The 15,029-nt window shown below is 38.0% G+C and overlaps 1 protein-coding gene across 1 annotated transcript in view; it reads right to left on the reverse strand.

Moving 5' to 3' along the window:
- Positions 1-15,029, reverse strand: part of LOC114054133 (peroxidasin-like protein) — a 475,034-nt gene that overhangs the window by 210,788 nt on the left and 249,217 nt on the right. The window contains exon 3 of the mRNA XM_027877274.1: positions 13,960-14,031. Coding sequence (XP_027733075.1) covers positions 13,960-14,031 — 72 coding nt within the window. The remainder of the gene's footprint in view (positions 1-13,959; positions 14,032-15,029) is intronic.

Here is a 15,029-nt window from a genome sequence, read left to right on the forward strand (position 1 = left end):
AGATAGATAGATAGATAGATAGATAGATAGATAGATAGATAGATAGACAGAGATATATGAGAATCACCTCACCTCCACCATCATCTGAATAAGGAAAAGGCTATAAATCCAGGACATGGTATGGGGATGGGAAAAGACTCAAGCGGTGCCTCCCTTGACAGGGGCTTTTTGGTGGCCTTGAGCTGTGTTTATATAGCTTCCTGGTAATGTAGGTCTCACTTGAGTAGTGAAGTCACCCCTTTGGGCTCTACTGACCAAATGTTTTCCATCTGGAGATAGAGCCTGGGGACGGGAGGGGCATGTCTATGTAAACTAAGTACTAGTGCATCCTTGCTACATATCCTAGTTATATTATGGCTAATTAAACTTTCTATTATTAAATGTTAAATGGCTTGTAAGTGCTTCCTTTCATTCCACCATTGAAACTGAACTAACCGGGCACAACATCTGGTGCCTCAACTGCTCTCTATTCACTGTGCCAGAGCTGCTCAGTAAATATGTAATAAACAATTGATTAATGCTCTCTTACTTATGTAGGACTGATTTTTTTTTTTAAATACAGAGGTTCAATAGACTATTAAATGCCTCTGAGTTTTCCATGCCTTGCACATTTTAATTATAGGATATGCATCTTCCTAAAGCTAATTTTTACTGGACCAAATACACCACTGAATTGTAGTTGTATGCTGCCAAGTATACAACAAAGCACATCTTTTCCTAATACAAATGCATTCCTTAGTGTCCCTCTACTCCCCCCACCAAATACTAAATATCTTCTGATTCAAAACATACAATCTATTTTCCTTTAGGCAAAAACAAATGAAAAAAAAATCTTAGGACAAATTATGCTTTCAGCTTCACAAGGAAAAGTACAATTGTTAAGAAGGTGTGCTCTAGAATATTGGTTCACTTAAGGTTAGCTGAATTTTAGAACTGAAATAAGATTGAAAAACTAAAAGCAGAATTTTCCTTTTGTGTGTTCCAGAGCCAGAGACTAACTATAAAAGTACTTCTGCCAGTACGCATATTTATTTCTGCCCAAGGTTTTATTGACTTCTGTCAAATGTTGTAAGATGCATTTTAATTCTACAATCAAATATTTTCTTTCAGAAATATTATGGCATTTTTCCTATGATTTTTATATTGTCACTCATGAACTACTGCCGTTTTTAAGAAAGTAAAATTGAATAGCTTCTTAGCAGATGAAATGGATAACATTAGATGAAACCATGTAAGCTAACTAACTCTCCAATTGAAAAATAGCTCACAACAGTCAAAGAGGTTCCATAATTTAAGAAGGGGACAAATATAAGGACTTCAGGAGCCTCCCTTCCCTACCTGTCTAAGAAACCACTGGGGGAAATCTGAGATCCCTTGATTCACCACCTCAAAGGAAGGCCAGCAGCACGGCTGGATGCCCCTTTTCCCACATTAGGGAGTTTGAATATCAGCAAGCCCCAGATCCCCAGGTGTTCCCTCCAGCATGAATAAGCACAAGTTCCCAAACCTTCATCTGCACCACAGGTCCAGACTCCCTACTAACTCTCTACTTGTTTTTGGAGCCTCTTCTACCAGGTCTCCAACAGACCTGATCTTTCTCCATCATCCCCTGCTGCCCTTCTTATTGTGAATATTTCCCTCCAATATAGAAGACTTGCTTTATTTTGTCTCTGCTGACTCCTACCTTGTGTCCTGTCTTGTGGTGCTCCATCCTTCTTTGGACTGAGCTTTGTTTTGGAATTCCAAACCTTATCTGGGAATGCATTAAGTCCCCTGGTTAGCCATTTGCAATTCAGTTACTAATAGATCAACAGAATTTGTCACAAGGTTGATCCAATTTGGTTGTTGAGAGAAATACCCAGACCTCAAAATGCCTGGTCCTATTATCTAGTCCATCTTGACAATCAAATCAGATTGCTCTACTAGGACAATTTGCCTTTATTGACAAAACTAAAACTTTTGTTTTGTTGGGTCTGATAGAATCATGTAGACATAACCCAAATATTTCTAACCAACAAATACTTTAATTCAATAAAATTTAAGCACCTACTGTGAAGAATGTTACATGCTTCATAATGGGATGAATAAGGTGAGAGAGGGAGAGCAAAGAGGAAGGAAAGGTGAAGGAAAACAAGGGAAAAGAAAACAAAAGGAGAAAAATCAGGGAGATAATAGAAAGAGAGAAAGAAAGGTAGGCTGAGAAGGTACAATGAATGGAAAATCAGGAGTATCTAATAAATCTTTATTCAGCAAAATACTTGTTGAAATAATGACAAAGGTAGAGAAGAGATAAGAGAAATGGAAAATCACTGATAGGGATAAAATGTCAAGGAATCAGAAAGAAGACAGTGTAGAGTTGAATTGGTTCACCAAGAAGTCAATATGTGGAAGGGAGAAGAATTTAACCAGTACAAGGGTGATGGCTTGAGAAGGAAATGAAGGGTAAAGAGATTGAAAGTTATAAGCATGAAGAAAAAGCTTTGTGATTGCAAGGCAGAGGAAAAAGTTGAATGACAACAAATTTTGATCAAATAAGGGAGTCTCAGCCAAAGAAAATGGAAATGGTGCATTTGTGTGTGATGATAAGGTCAAAGGTATGACTATTTTTGTATGTGGCTAAGTAGGTTGAGGAATAAGTAATGGGAAATGAGTAAGTCCAGGAACTATGAGGTTAGGGTGTTTATATCAAAGTTCCTCCTATGAGAGCAGAATTTGCAGGGAGAGAAAGAATGTGAGAAAGTCACTGAACTAATTGAGGAAGAAAAGAGTTTGTTTTGCAGGTAGGTAGACAAGAGCCACCAGAATCATGATTGGGTGATAAATATGGTTGAATGAACCTTGAAGGAAGAGAGGTTACTGAGTATTCAACCATTTGTATGTAAGCCATATTATCTCCATCAGATTATAAACACCTTGAGGGTAGGGACTATATATTTTCCATCTTAATGGTCTCAAAACTAATACCTGGCACCTCTGCACTAGTGAAATTCCCCTCCCTTCTGCATACTGACCTCTTGGTAAACCAATTCAACTCTACACAGTCCTCTTCTTTCTAGTTCTTGACACTTTATCCCTATCAAAGTTCTTGTTCTAACAAGCCTCAGTCTTAGATTACTCCCACCAAGCCTTCATTCCTACACATGACCTACTTAATAAAACTGGAGAAAACTATGAAACTGGTTATATATAAATGGTCATATAAATTTATGATACATAATCTCAACTCGGCCCCCAGGAAGGCAAGGCAATTCTTTTTACACCTCCCTAATTGACTTATTATACCTCTTACCACAGTGCCTCCTAAACCTTTTCATCCCTCCTCAAATCACTCATGGCTTCTACTTTCCCCATCTTCCAAGCTGAAAACCTTACCTCATACTTCACTGAAAAAAATGAGGACATTTGCCAAGAACTCTTTCTCATCCAAGATGGTATGGCAAGAAGAAGAGGTTTCCTTCCATTTTCTCCTCCTTCACCTACCTCATAGAAAAAGGTAACCCAAGTCAAATCCCTCTACATGCACAAGTGATCCCATTCCATCCTGTCTTTGCAGAATTTTGTTCCCTCTAACATCCCCACTCTTTCACTTACCTTCATTCTTTCCGTGTCTATTGGCTGTTTTCCTACCACCTACAAACATATCCATGTCATCCCAGTCTTCAAAAACCTTCCCTTGTGGGGTAGCTAGATGGCGAAGTGGAAAGAGCTCCAGCCCTGGAGACAGGAGGACCTGAGTTCAAATTCAGCCTTAGACACATAACACTTACTAGCTGTGGGACTCTGGGCAAGTCATTTAATCCCAATTGCCTTGCCAAAAAAAAAAAAAGAAAACAAAAAACAAAAAAAACCTTCCCTTGATTCATCCATCCATGTTAACTGTCACCTCATGTCTCTCCTTCATTTTGGGGCTAAACTCCTTGGGAAAGCCATCTACAACAAGTTCCTCAACTTCCTTTCTTCTCTCTCTCTTCCTACCTCTCTGCAATCTGGTTTCTGACCTCATCATTCAACTGAAACTGCTTTCTCCAAAGTTACTAGTGATCTCCTAATTGCCAAATCTATGGCCTTTTCTCACTCCTCATCCTTCTTGACCTCTGTGGCCTTTGATATTGTCAATACCTGTTTTCCTTGATACTCTCTTCTCCCTAGATTTTCATGACACTGCTCTCTCCTAGTTCTGTTTTTACCTGTCTGACCATTCCTTCTCAGTCTCCTTCATTGGATCATCATGGAAGTCATGCCTATTAACTATAGGTGTTCCCAAGGCTCTCAGTATTGGGCTTTCTTCTCTTCTCCTTTTAGACTATTTTACTTGATGTTTTCATCAGTAACTATGGATTCAACTATCACCTATATGCTGAGGTTTCTTAGATTTATTTGTCTAGTCCTAATGTCTCTCCTGAACTAACATCTCAACCCAGAAATCCCACAGACATCTTTCACTCCATATGCCCAAAACTGAACTCTAAGATCACCTCCCATTTACCACCTATATATAAGTACATACTTGTTTGCATGTTGTTCCCCACATCTCTCTCACACACACACACACACACACACACACAGCATTAGAATGTGAGCCCCTTCAGAGTAAAGAGTGTGTTTTTGCCTTCTTTATTTCCCCAGAACTTAACCATATGGTGCCTCTCACAAAGTCAGTGCTTAATAAATGTTTGCTGACTGGTTGAATATATACCACTGTGTTTACAGCATCCTTTTTCTCGATAGCAAAAAATTGTAAACAAAATAGATGCCCATTAATTGGGGAATTGCTAAATAAACTGTGGTCCGAAGGTAATGGAAACAACCAATGTGAAGAATATGAAGAAGGATGGGAAGATTTATATGAATTGATTAAGAGTGAAGCAAGCAAAAGCAAGAAAGTAGTATACACAGTGACTATAATAATGCAAAGGGAAACACAACAAAATGAAACTGAAGGCTGTGTAATTATTATAAGCAAGTTTGACCCTGAAGAAAAGATGAGAAAATACACATTCTTCCATTTTTTAGGTTCGGGAGGAGGATGACATATGCATGTGGAATATTAAATATACTTTCAGATCCTGTTAATGTGTCAACTGCTTTTGCTGAACTGCTTTTTTATTGTCTTTTTTTCTTTGTGTACAAAGAACGGCATTCCAAATTGCTGTAGAAAAAGGTGTACATTAATAAATGAAGGTGATATATATATATATATGAAAGATCAATTGTTTTTAGTCAAACCAAAGCTTGCCTCTTCTGGAATACAAGATTACTGAAGTTTTAATGGTGATTATTGTATTCTTGTTTATTGATTTTTAGCAATTCTTGATTAAAAAAAACATAGACAATACAAGAAATTAAAGAGAAGGCAATTCTATGGTACTTTGGGCCAGCTTTTAGATATGCCTTCATTGGTTTTTTGTTGTTTTTGTTTGTTCATTGGTTGGTTTGGTTTTGTTTGTTTGTTTTTTTTTTTAAGTTTCTATGATCTAGGTAACTGAGGCAGCAAGATGATGTAATGAATAGAGCACTGGACCTGGAGTCAAGAAGACTAGAGTTCAAATCGAGCCTCAAACACTTACTAACTGTGTAACCCTAGACAAATCACCTAACCTCTCTCTGTCTCAGTTTCCCCATCTTTAAAATGGGAATAATAAGTATGAGGATCAAATAAGACATCTGTAAACTGCTTTACAGACCTTAATAATCTATATTAAAGCTAGTTATTGTTATTACATTATTTACTAGAACTTTTTAGTCTAGCTTATTTACTTCCCAAAGCTTTTAATACTAGTCCTATGTATTTTTTAAGTTAATGAAAGCAGATATTTATAGAGATGGTTCTGGAGGCTGAAGAGGGGTTATTTCAGTTTCAGCCAAACTATAGATGTTTTCATTATTTTCCTTGACAAAATTCATACACAGGTAAGATAAATTATTCTCTTTCAGGTCCCATGCTTTTACAATCTATTTGGAAATAATCCCCTAGGAAATACTATTACAAGACTATTAATACTTGGTCATCTCTGTTTTTGCAGTATTATGGCTAATTTTCCTCTTCACACTGTCCTTAACTTTCTTTTTAAAGTAGGGATCTTTAAAATGGAAGAATAAATGATAAAGAAGATAAGAGACACTCTAATTTATAGATATTAGTAATATTGGAATTAAGATTACTTGAGAGAGTATTTTAAATAGAATGAATGAATTAATTAATTAATTTCCTTAAGATCATCTGGAGAAAAGTAGATGAGATAAAAATTAAATGAAAATCATGACAGAGGGTAATGACTCTGTTTTCCTTTCAATTGACAGAAAATATCAAGACATACTATAAAGGAAAAAAAAAACAAGTAAGGAGATTTGTGGCCTAGTCCTGGCCATACCATTGGTTATTACCTTAATGTTTGTTTCCTGAGAATCAACTTTTGGCACTCTTCTCTTTTATCTAGATTCTTTCCTTCACTAATTTCATTCATTCTCACACCAACCTCAACAACACAGAGATGACTCCTAAACTTGTGTCTCTAGACTGACCTTCCTTCATTCCTATTCTGGATCTGCTTCTGAATCTCCAGGATGAAAAGGTAGCTGAGGAGTGGTGGCAAAGTCTGGAGAGTCAGAAGCAGAGCCAGAAAGGGAATAAAGGATGGCCAGTTGGCACACCTTTCCATCATGCTGGCCCTCTTCTCACATTGGCGATTTCCTCCAGGGGCCTGCATTTTGGTTAAAGGCTCAGGCCATCCCTTGTTTCCCTTCTCTTCTCTACCTCTGACTCTCTAGACATTAACACCAATAGCCCCCTTTCTTTTCCCTTTCACCTTCTTTTTGTGTGTTTTCTTCCTCCTTTGGATTGTAAGCTCCTTGAGGGCAGGGTCTATCTCTTGCCTCTTTTTGTATCTTCAGCACTCAGCACAGTGCCTAGCACATAGCAAGTGCTTGTTAAATGTTTGCCTTGCCTCTCTTCTGAGCGCCAGACCCAGATCTCCATCTGCCTAAAGGGACATTCCATTAAGATGACCTTTAAACTCCACATGTCCAAAACTGAGCTTGTCATCTCAACCAGCTCCTCTCTCTGACTTCACTATTTTAATTTGTGGCATCACTATTGATTCAATTTTCCATACTGAAATCTTAAAGCTATTTTTGATTCTTTGCTCTCCTTGATCTCTCATATAATCAGGTACCAAGTCTTATAAATTTTCCTCCTGAAACCTTTCACACATTCATTCCCTCCTCTCTACTCCCTCTGCCACCATCCTGATGCAGGTTTGCCTCACTTAGCCATTTGAACTGCTGCAACAACTTCTTGACCAGTCTTTCCACTTCCACTCTCTTTTTTCTAACATATCTTTCATACCAGAATATCATCTAGAATAACCTTTACTATGCATAGATCTGGTCATGGAATGCCTCTACTCAAAAATCTTCCAGGTCTCTCTATTGCAGAATTAGTAAAGCTGAAATTCCTTTGCCTGGTATCAAGGATCATCCTCCATCTGGAGCTGCTCTACCTTTGCAGCATTATCTCACACCACTCCCCTCCATGGACACCACACTCCAGGATATGTTTCTCCTCCCCAGACTTGTTCTGCATTGTCCCACCTGTGTGTCTTTAGTCTCACTGTTTGCTATGCCACAAATGTCCTCTCTTTTGCTTTTCATCTGGTGAATTCCTGCCCAAACTGGGAAACCTACCAAAAATATCATCTCTACTAAGAAACCTCCTATGATGACCTTCCCTCTCAGAGACTTTACATAGAGTTTTGTTTTGTCCTATGCTAAATAAAGAAGTATTTGACATGATATTGTTTATAGGGAACATATAATCTAGAGAAAGATAAGCCATGAACATTAATACAAATAAGTATTCCTAAATAACCATAACTTCAGGTATATTCTGAAGCTAAAATGAGAAGAAAATTAATAAATTTGTATGTTACTTCAGAGTGTGGAAAAATTATTTCTAATTTTGGGGAGAAGGAAGTTAGAAAAGAAGTCAAGAAAGGTTTAATGACAGCTAGGTGGCACACAGATAGTGAGCTGGATTTGAAGTCAGAAAGACCTGAGTCTGAATCCCGCCTCAGACATTTATTAGCTGTATGACCTCTCTTTACCTCAGTTTCCTCATCTGTAAAGTGGAGATAATAATAGTACTTACCTCACAGGGCTGTTGAAAAGATCAAATGAGTTAAATATATAAAGTGCTTTGCAAATTTTAAAACATTGTATAAATGCTAAAGATGATGATGATGATGTTATTGATGACCTTGGAGGAAACATTTAAGTTGGGCCTTGAATTCATTTCCATTCAATTAATCAAACATTTGTTAAGTACCTACAATGCACAATACCTAGTGCTGGGAACTGAAGACACAAAAACAAAAACAAAAACAAAAACAAAAAAAAATCTGAGAGGCAGCTAGGTGGTGCAGTGGATACAGCACTGGTCCTGGATTCAGGAGGACCTCAGTTCAAATCCAGCCTCAGACACATAACACTTACTAGCTGTGTGATTAAGTCAAGTCACTTAACCTCATTGCCTAAGCAAAAAAAACCAAAAAACAAAAAACTGTCCTTGAGCTCAAGGAGGTAATATTCTAGTGTGATTTTATTTTAGACATGTTCGAGATAACATAAGTTGGTAAAAATATGTAGATGATAGTTGGAAATGCTGATCTGGAGCTTGGGACAGACTCACTAGCTACGAAAATCTTGAAAGGTATGGAAATAGAGGTTATAGAGGATAGATTCCATCTACCCACCCATGCATATGGAGACTCTCACCTAAAGAAGGAGAATACAGAGAAAAATAAAAAGAGAGCTAAAAACAAAGTGTGAGGAACATCAACATTTGGAGGAAGGAAAACAAGGCAATCAGTGAAAGAAGCAAAAAAAATAAGCTAGATTAAAAGAGATTCGTGCCTTCCAAAAAAACAAACAAGCAAAAAACAAAACAAAACAGGAGTAGTTTTAAACAAAACAGGAGTGTCTGTTGCAAAATCATGGAAAAATAAGGATAACTCAAAAGAACAAACTCCTTGGTGGAGGGGAGAGGTTCACAAGTGTTGCACATTGCATGTTTTGGGAATTTTTTAATGTGTTGATCAGTTACATTTTTTTCCCACTTCTTTTTCCTTGATTTGTTGTTTGTTGATGTTTTTATTGGTTTTGTCTTTAAAAAAAATACTATTTGTTATATGGGGTAGCTCTCTGGGAGGAAGAGTAGAAGGGATACTGGGGAAAACTATGATGATGTAATAAACAAAAGACATCAATAAAAACTTTTTAAAAAAAAGAATCAACAGTGTCAAATACTGCAGTTAGGACATAGAAGTTTAGGACTAAGAAGAGGCCTTTGAATTTGCAGATTAAGGATTTGTTAGTGACCTTTTTAAGAGTAGGTGTGTTCAAGGGCTAGGGACAGAAATAAGACCTTAGTAGGTTGAGAAGTGAGTAAGCAATGAGTGTTATGCCATCACAATGTTGACTACTCTTCCAAGAAGTTTGTAGGATAAACAAAGGAGAAACACAAGTTGGTAGTTTGAGGCTGCAGCAGGTTTAAGGGGAAGATTGTTGGGCTTGTTTTTGTTTTTGTTTTTGTTTTTGGGGGGGGGGAATAGGAAAGACTTGCACACGTTTGTAAGAAGAGGAGAAGGACATCTCTCTTCCAGCAATGTCCAGGGGTGAAGGACTAGTTCACTCATTTAGTAGCATTATGTAATAATTGAGGAGAGGTCTAAAGACTCGTTCCTCCCTCGTTAGGATCCAAGAAATGGGCTTGGGATGTTGGTCTTGTTTTGTTTATCCATTTAAGTTCCAGGTTCAGAGAGAGGAGTCCAAGAATCAGAACCATGGAGACCTCAGAATCCAGACTGGGTATTACCAACCCAGTAAGGAACCCCTAAAAAAGCCAGGATCCCAGGAAGCAAGGGGGAGGGGAGTAGATGGAGACCTCTTTTGGACTTGGAATTTGATGGTGCTAATGCTATACGGTAACTGAGTTAGACTATGTACCTAATTCTCCTCCCCTGCCCAGAGACTAAAAGGTATAGAGGGGGATTCTACCACAGACGTTGAGGGAATACTGGTATGTTTGTTCTTACTATACTTTTGAATTAAAAATTCCTTAATAAAAGTTTAAAAAAAGAATGAAAAGGAAGGAGAGGAGGAGGAAGAGAAAAAGATGCCAATGTAGTGGAAAAGATTGAAAAGGCAAGAAAAGACGATAGAGGAAGGCACTGGAGGAAATGGAAGGGAGAACAGTAAAAATGATACACACATTATTAATACTGTCAGTAGTGACAGTTTTGAGTAAAAGGTCAAAAACATAGAATCAACATAAACATTTTAAACTTTCTATGTGTTTTAGGGTATCTAGTAAAATTCTGTATTTTTATGCTCATATATCTCTGTGGATGTGACAAAAAAAAGAATCAGTGAGAAGGAGAAGGAACAAAAAACAAAGATAATGTCATAAATTATGAACTACAGAGTCAATCCACTGGTTACAGAAAACTTCAAGACTTAAAACATTAAATTACCTTTGCTGTGATTAAAAACAATTAAAGGGAGAAATATCATTAAATGGATGTTGAGCTGTTGCGATGGTGCTTAGCAATGAGGATGTTTTCAGACCAGATGTTCAGTTGTAACAGAGGGACTGGTACATGCACAAAAATGCCTCAGTGTGCTCAGGTGATGCCAATTCCCAGTGTAGAGAGGCAGGAAAGCTGGCTTCCAGGAGACTCATGATGATTCACAGTAAGTGTCTTGGAGAGACTGAGGAGCATGCACATACATTCTGTAACTGGTTCTCATTGGCTAAACATTTGATTAAGAGAAGCCATTTATATTGACTGTGTAGCTGGAACTGGCAACATCTTCAGAAAAGGTCTTAGCCTCAATCATTCGATTGACTGCTGGTTTATGCTAATGGTAACTGAAGGGAAGCAATGCTATAAGCAGAAAGGCCCTGAGCCTTCCACCAAGACCAGCATGTGGCCTTATGTAAAAGACACCACAGTCCTTGTACTCTGCATTCCTTTTTGTCAGTTAGTCAGTGAAGAAACATTTATTAAGCAGCTACTATGTGCCAGGCACTGGGAATAAAATGTCCTCCACCCCCACCCCACCCCACTCAATAAACTTTAGTGGCTCCCTATCACATGCAGGAGCAAATACAAAATGCTCTATTTGACATTCAAAGCCCTTAATAACCTAGCCCCCTCCTACCTTTCCAGTCTACTTTCTACCATGCTCCCTCCCAGGTACTCAGTCCATCCTCCACTCAGCTGTGAATGTGATCTTTCACATAGTGACCTGGCTGCTTTTGCTGTTCCATGAACAAGACATTCCACCTCTCAGCTCCGATAGTTTTCTCTGGCTGTCCTCCACACCTGGAACACTCTCTTTCCTCAACTCCACCTATTGGCTTCCTTGACTTCCTTTAAAATCTCAATTTCCCCAGGAAGCCTTCCCCAACCCCTCTTAAATCTAGTGTCTTCCCTCCTTTAATTATTTTTCTTTTTATCTTGTATATGGCTTGTCTGAATATTTTTGTCTGCTTGTTTCCTTCCCCTTTAGACTTGGTGCTCTTTCAAGGCAAAAACTGTCTTTTGCCTCTTTTTGTATCCCCAATACTTAGCTCATTGTCTGACACGTAGCAGGTACTTTATAAATGGCTATTGACTGACTGACTGCCATATTGAGTTAAAGACGTCTACAGGATACCCAGTTCTAGACTTACAATAGGCAGTTGATGGTGGGAGAATGACATCCTGTCCTGCAGTGAACTTTCTGATGACTCTCCAGCAAAAGAATGGGCACTGAGGTCTTGCCACCCCAGAGTTGTTTAGTGCCTTGGTCATATCATGTGCTTTGCTACTGCTGTACTTTAAGTTCATGCCCACTCTCTGCCATCTCCACTCTATATTCTATGTATCTTTGTGGGAGGTGTGTTCCTTGTTTCTGGGGGTGGGGTAGGATAACTTCTGTTCTTGATATTCCAGTTGAATAAATGTCTTTTCTAAAACTTTATTGTGTCTGCTGGCTGATTGGTAAGGGGAAGCATATCAGTTGAAGCTTATGAGATATATTTGGAGCAGTCAACCATAAGGTTATCCCTAGAACCCAAATAATCAACCACCCTCTGTGTACTCCAAATGAGAGAGTGAGCCCAAAGCGGGTATTATACCTAAGCTGGACAATTCCCATGTTTCTACCTACTAAAATCTTCCTTTTCTTTCAGGGTCCATTTCAGGGGCAACTTCCTCCATGTTGTACTCCCTGACAGCAATTAATCCATCCCTCCCTCCTCTAAACTTTCAAAGCTTTCTATTTGACCTCTCCTATCATAGATTATAGAATAAATCTTATATCATTATAACTTTTTATTTTATTTATTTTCACACAGTCTCACTTCCCTTATTAGATTATAAATTCCTTGAAAGAAATAGCTGTATCTTTGCTCATCTTTTTTTCCCAAGTGCCTACCAGAGGCCCCATTCTTAGTAGATGCCCCAAAATATTTTCCAAATTGCACTGAAATGAAATATTGTACAAAGGGAATATATTTAAGTACTGAGGCAACCTAAACATGACTCGAGGAAAGAATAGAGCAGTCTGGACTGCTCAGTTGTGAAAGGCTTTCTGGAGTAGTTTTGAGTTAGGTTTTGAAAGAGATAAAAGATATGGTTTGGTAGAGAAGGGAGAGCAGATACATGCAATGAGGTATAAAAAGTCTTTGGGCTGACCATGAGTAAAGCTGCATATAGGGTGCAATAAACATCACTTCAACTGTATCACAGGATCTAGAGGAAGGATAAGGAATAAAGATGGTGAGGTGCTTGTGTGAGGTCTTGTATACTAGCCTGAGGAGTTTTGGGGTTTGACACAGCAGGCTGGAGAGTGATAGAAATGCCAAGTGTTCAAGGAAAATTCTAATATATGATAAAGTGGAACATGGGGAAACTAGAGGAGGAAATGCTTTTTTTTTTAAAGTTGCATTTTTATTGGCCTTCAAATAATATTATGATAATAGTGAAAACCAATTATATTTCTCTCTCCAACAGATTCACATCATTCTTATTTTCCTTTGATATTCTTCCATTTTTCCCTAGCTCTTCCATGTAACAATATTCCATCATAACCTACTAATAAGCAATTTGTGATAAGAAAATACAAATAGAATTTTACCTTATATCAAACATGTGATCACTATCCACTATCATAAGCAAATGAGACTACACTGGTAATCATTTTGAGCTCTTCCCTCCCCCCCTTTTCAAGACAGTCATAAATGGGAAATATGATTGTCTGTAGTCATAGTCTTCTTTTTTTTTTTTTTGGTGAGGCAATTGCGGTTAAGTGACTTACCCAAGGTCACACAGCTAGTAAGGGTCAAGTGTCTGACTAAGTGTCTGAGGCTGGATTTGAACTCAGGTCCTCCTGACTCTAAGGCCGGCGCTTTATCCACTGCACCACCTAGCTGTCCCCTATAGCCATATTCTTAAGCTAATTGATCCCAAACTTGGTTCATATCCAGGCTCATCAAAGTTGCTTCTTCTATTACCATCCCCAAGTTTAGAAGGAAAGTTTTTTCAAGGATGGCTGTGTTTTTTATACCACTCTTTCTTTTTGATGAACATGATTTTGAAATAGGTTTGTCTAGTGAGCTATGAATGTAAAACATCTGACAATTTCTCTGCTGGTTTCCTTTCCTTTAATTTAAGGTTTGGGAAACCAAGACAAGGTTCATTAGAAATGGGCCCAAAGGTTTTCAGATAGGGATCTGGGGACCATAATTCCACCTAAGGGGGTCTTGGACATGTTAGAGGAAGAGAAATGTAACTTAACAATTTATTTTCCCAAATAGATTACTCATGACTTTTCAAAGAAGGAAGAAAAGGAAGAGGAGGAGAAGGCAATCACGCAGCACCATGGGTAGTATTATTGATTTTTCCTGTGACTTACAGATAGAGCAAGTTTTCAAGCCCTTCAAAAGCATTTCTGGAAATCTTCCTGATTTGGTTGTTGTTCAGAAGCCTGTGGAAAACAGAACATGTTTGAGTGAGAACCATATTCCATCAACATAATGGTAGCTTTATTCAACAGACCAGATGGTAATCAAACATAGAAACTTAATCATGTGCTGGAGAATGTTATCCAATGGCATTCTACTAGTTGCCTTTGGGATCTACAGAAATTGTTTCAGTGAAAAAGTTAATTAAGCTTGGAAATTCCCTATTTTTGTGTTTTATGTGACCACACCAAAATATTAAACACAAAAGACCCCAACCATAAAGAGCTTTATAAAAGCATGTTCATAATCTATTAGCAATAGCTCCCATTGGTAAGGTACTTGATTATTACCAAGCACTTTACATACATTGTTGAATCTAAACCTCACAACAGCTTTTTGAGGCAACTAGTGCAAGTGTTATTGTCCCCATTTTGCAGATAAGAAAATTGTAACTGAGACAAATGAAAATCTCAGAGAAGCTGAAAGATACTTAAGATCACATGTTAACTTTCCAATCCTAAGTCTAATGTTCTTCACACATTATCATGCTGCCTTCTCAAAATATTCATTAAGCATCCACCTGACAAAAAACATCACGAGTTATCTATGAACACAAAGAACATGATCATTGTATTTTCAGAAATTTTCAAGAGAAAGGGGACATTAATAAATCATATTGAATTAGAATAGATTACAGTGTTCAAAGGGATCTTAGAGACCAACTAGTCTAACTGAGTCATTTTACAGATGAGGAAATTGAGGCCCAGGGAGACAAAGTGATTTCTACAAGGCCAAGTTGGGACTCAAACCCAAATCTAATGCTTTTGTCTATTGTACCGTCTTACAGAGACACAGCTAGGCAAAAGCAAAAAGTCTAGAGGGCCTATTAGCATTAAATTTCGAGAAAGACAGATGGATAGAACAGGACAAAACAGACCAGAAATGGGCCTTGGAAGAAAAAGTTGGCTGACAGTGGGTCTCACCAGAGATGAAGGAATATTGGTTCTTTGATTATGCCCAA

Source organism: Vombatus ursinus, unplaced genomic scaffold (genome assembly GCF_900497805.2).
Source record: "Vombatus ursinus unplaced genomic scaffold, bare-nosed wombat genome assembly UNPS02014812.1, whole genome shotgun sequence".
Classification (NCBI taxonomy): domain Eukaryota; kingdom Metazoa; phylum Chordata; class Mammalia; order Diprotodontia; family Vombatidae; genus Vombatus; species Vombatus ursinus.